This window comes from Morone saxatilis, unplaced genomic scaffold (genome assembly GCF_004916995.1).
Source record: "Morone saxatilis isolate NCDOM2014 unplaced genomic scaffold, NCSU_SB_2.0 Contig22, whole genome shotgun sequence".
NCBI lineage: Eukaryota > Metazoa > Chordata > Actinopteri > Moronidae > Morone > Morone saxatilis.
Window position 1 is genome coordinate 2,052,827 of NW_023339785.1, and position 2,765 is coordinate 2,055,591.

The window sequence follows — 2,765 nt, forward strand, 5'->3', positions numbered from 1 at the left end:
ACACACACACACACACTGCCACCCCCGCGCTCATTAGCATGAGGGCCACAGTGATCCACTTTGTGAGGAGAACGAGTGGCGGTGTTGGTGGGAAACGCGGCAATATCAGAAGCCCTTCAATTGGAGTGCTGCATCATGAGCGCATAATAAGCACATCCATGGTAACTGCTGGAGCCACAACACAGTGTGGCTGACGGGCGTAAAGGGGGAAACACACAAATGATAATAATTTGAAACTTATTAAATGTTTGCCTGCATGAGGAGTTTATGAGGTTTTTACAAACAGCTGCATCAGAGCTGCTGTGGAGGCTACTCACATATTATCGCCTGTTCGACTCATACAACCTTTCCTTTGTCATGACACCAGTGCTCCTATAATTTTGTATAATTTCACAAGTTCTGTAATTGTTATAATGCATTCAATAGTGTTGGTATAATCTCTAAATCACTACAAGCTACTACACACTACAGTTTTAATAGGAAGTTTTCCTTGCCGCCGTCGCAAGTGCTTGCTCATGGTTGGAACGGTTGGGTCTCCATAAATCATTTTATATGCAGTCTAGACCTGCTCTGTTTGAAAAGTGTCCTGAGATAAATTTTGTTATGAATTGGAGCAATATAAATTAAATTAAACTGAAACTGAATTAAGTAATGATTTATTTTATTTTGCTGCTGTTTTATGGAAATCTTGGATGTCCAAAATTGTTACTTATCAGGAAAATTTTTAGTCAAAAAAGTTAGTAGTGTTGGTTTAAAGGTTTTTAATTGGTTAATTTGTTTTAAAAACTCCGACAGACAAAAGGGTGACAAATAGCATTGATTCATGAAAAAATAAACCTTATACTGCTGTAATAACCTCAGATCCTCACCATAATCAATATAATGCTCATATAATTTGCGTCCAATTAATTTATTACTGCCCAACCTTCGTCCCCTGGAGGGCCAAAACTGAGCCTTAACGGTGAGCCACGAGCCAAATACAAACACCTATTGTACTGTTCAGATGCAAAATGGTACTAGACACAAAGTGTCACTCTGTTAATAGTAATTAGGGATTCTACTTATTTAAAGCTTCACAAAAAAAGAAAACAGCATAAAAATAACTTTTAATTCTAATTTTTAGCCTTTTATTAGATTTTTTTGCTAGAAATGTTTTTGCTGGAACCTTATGGCAGACCTTTGGGCATCCCTGTCTTATACTCATAAAACCCTCTCATTATGGCTGTATTTTCAGAAAGATGTCAACATTAAGGGGTTGTGCAGCACCATTAAATGCTTTAATTTTGTATTGTTTTAACTGTTCTTTATTCGGTTTGCGCTCATCTTACACTGCTGTATTTATTTTTGCTGCTACTACAAAAGACGATTAGAGCCACATGTGAACAATTTAATCCTGAGTTAAAAGTCAGATTCTTCGTCTTCTGTAGTAATGTGTACAAGCTTATCCTAACCTACATTCAACTCGTAAAATTGGCCATCCTCTGTGAGGCCGGCACACGGCGTGCTAGAACACAGCCTTCATAAAAAGCAAAAAATGTGACTCTTAGGAGCCTGCTCAATATAACTTTTTGATCCAGGATAAAAATAGGGGGGTAAAGCACAGCAAATGAATAAAACATTAATTAAAAGGAAAAAAAGAACGTTTTTCCTGCTGCTCCTAACAGCATGCTGTGGTTTTAAATGATGGCACTGGGGAAGCAGCGGCGCTCTGACAGTTTGATAATTCTAGCTAGCTGTGTCGGATGATGAGAGAGGGGGCCTCTTCAGGCACTGCTTGACAAAATTATAATTAAGCATTATCACCAAATTGCAGTGATTGAGGATGTATCTCTTTGTGGCCCTTGAATGAGAGTTTAGAAACAGTAATTCCTTGGGAAATGCGCCTTTTCCCATTTTTTTTTTGCCGAGCTCTGTGAGAGCAACCAGAGCTTCCTTCATGCTAACATCTGCACCCACATCAAAGCAACCTTATAGATCACAATTGCTTTTGGCATGTTTAATTTGGAAAGGCCCACAGGCTAATCAATGCTAGAGCTTTGTGTGTGTGTGTGTGTCTGTGTGTGTTGGTGTTGTGTGTGGGGGGGGGGATCGAAACGGTAGGTGAGGGAAGATAAGATCATTGCAGTTGGAGATAATGGAGATGCCTGAGAAAGAGGGAAGAGTTAGTTAAACACTCTGACAGAACAGGGGTCAGACCTGAAATGAATTTCACGCTTCCTTCCGCCGGCCAATCCAAGGAGAAAATTTAATTTGGAATTTATTTCACCAAATTCGATCACCAGATCTGCGAGCTGATTGGGCAGGCACTTAGGCCAGAGCAAAACACAATACTCACTTAAATAAGCCGGGTTATAAGGTGCTCTGGAGCTAGGCAGAAATGCCTCCAACTCTTTCCTCTCTAGGGAGCCCTGGTGGTGGCTGAGGTGATGGTTTTTGAGAAGGTGGTGGTGGTGGTGGAAGTGTTGGTGACTGAGACTCTCTTTGCCAAAGGTGGAGAATGACTTATCGGCCGTTTGCTCTGGGCTTTCAAATACCTCTGTGTCCGAGACCGAGTCCATGCCGGGCACGTGGAGGTTGCTGCGGTAGTCCGGGCCCTGGCGCCCGTCGGAGGGCACAAAGCTCGGCATCCAGCAGCGATCAGAGTGGCCCAGGGCCTTACACTCCTCTGTGCAGTTAGAGAACAGATCGGTGCCTGGGAGAGAGGAAGGGGAGGGAGGAGATAAAATGTGAGAGAGGTGTTTAAGTAGTTAGTGTCTCTTGAACAC

At 41.9% G+C, this 2,765-nt stretch overlaps 1 protein-coding gene across 3 annotated transcripts in view; it reads right to left on the reverse strand.

Annotated features, from left to right (window-relative positions):
- pcdh10b (protocadherin 10b) overlaps positions 1–2,765 on the reverse strand; it is an 18,084-nt gene that overhangs the window by 1,860 nt on the left and 13,459 nt on the right. For 2 of the 3 annotated variants that reach the window (XM_035669920.1, XM_035669919.1), the window contains exon 4: positions 2,336–2,692. In XM_035669920.1, the coding sequence (XP_035525813.1) occupies positions 2,336–2,692 (357 nt within the window). The remainder of the gene's footprint in view (positions 1–2,335; positions 2,693–2,765) is intronic. The other variant, XM_035669921.1, reaches the window with a different exon arrangement.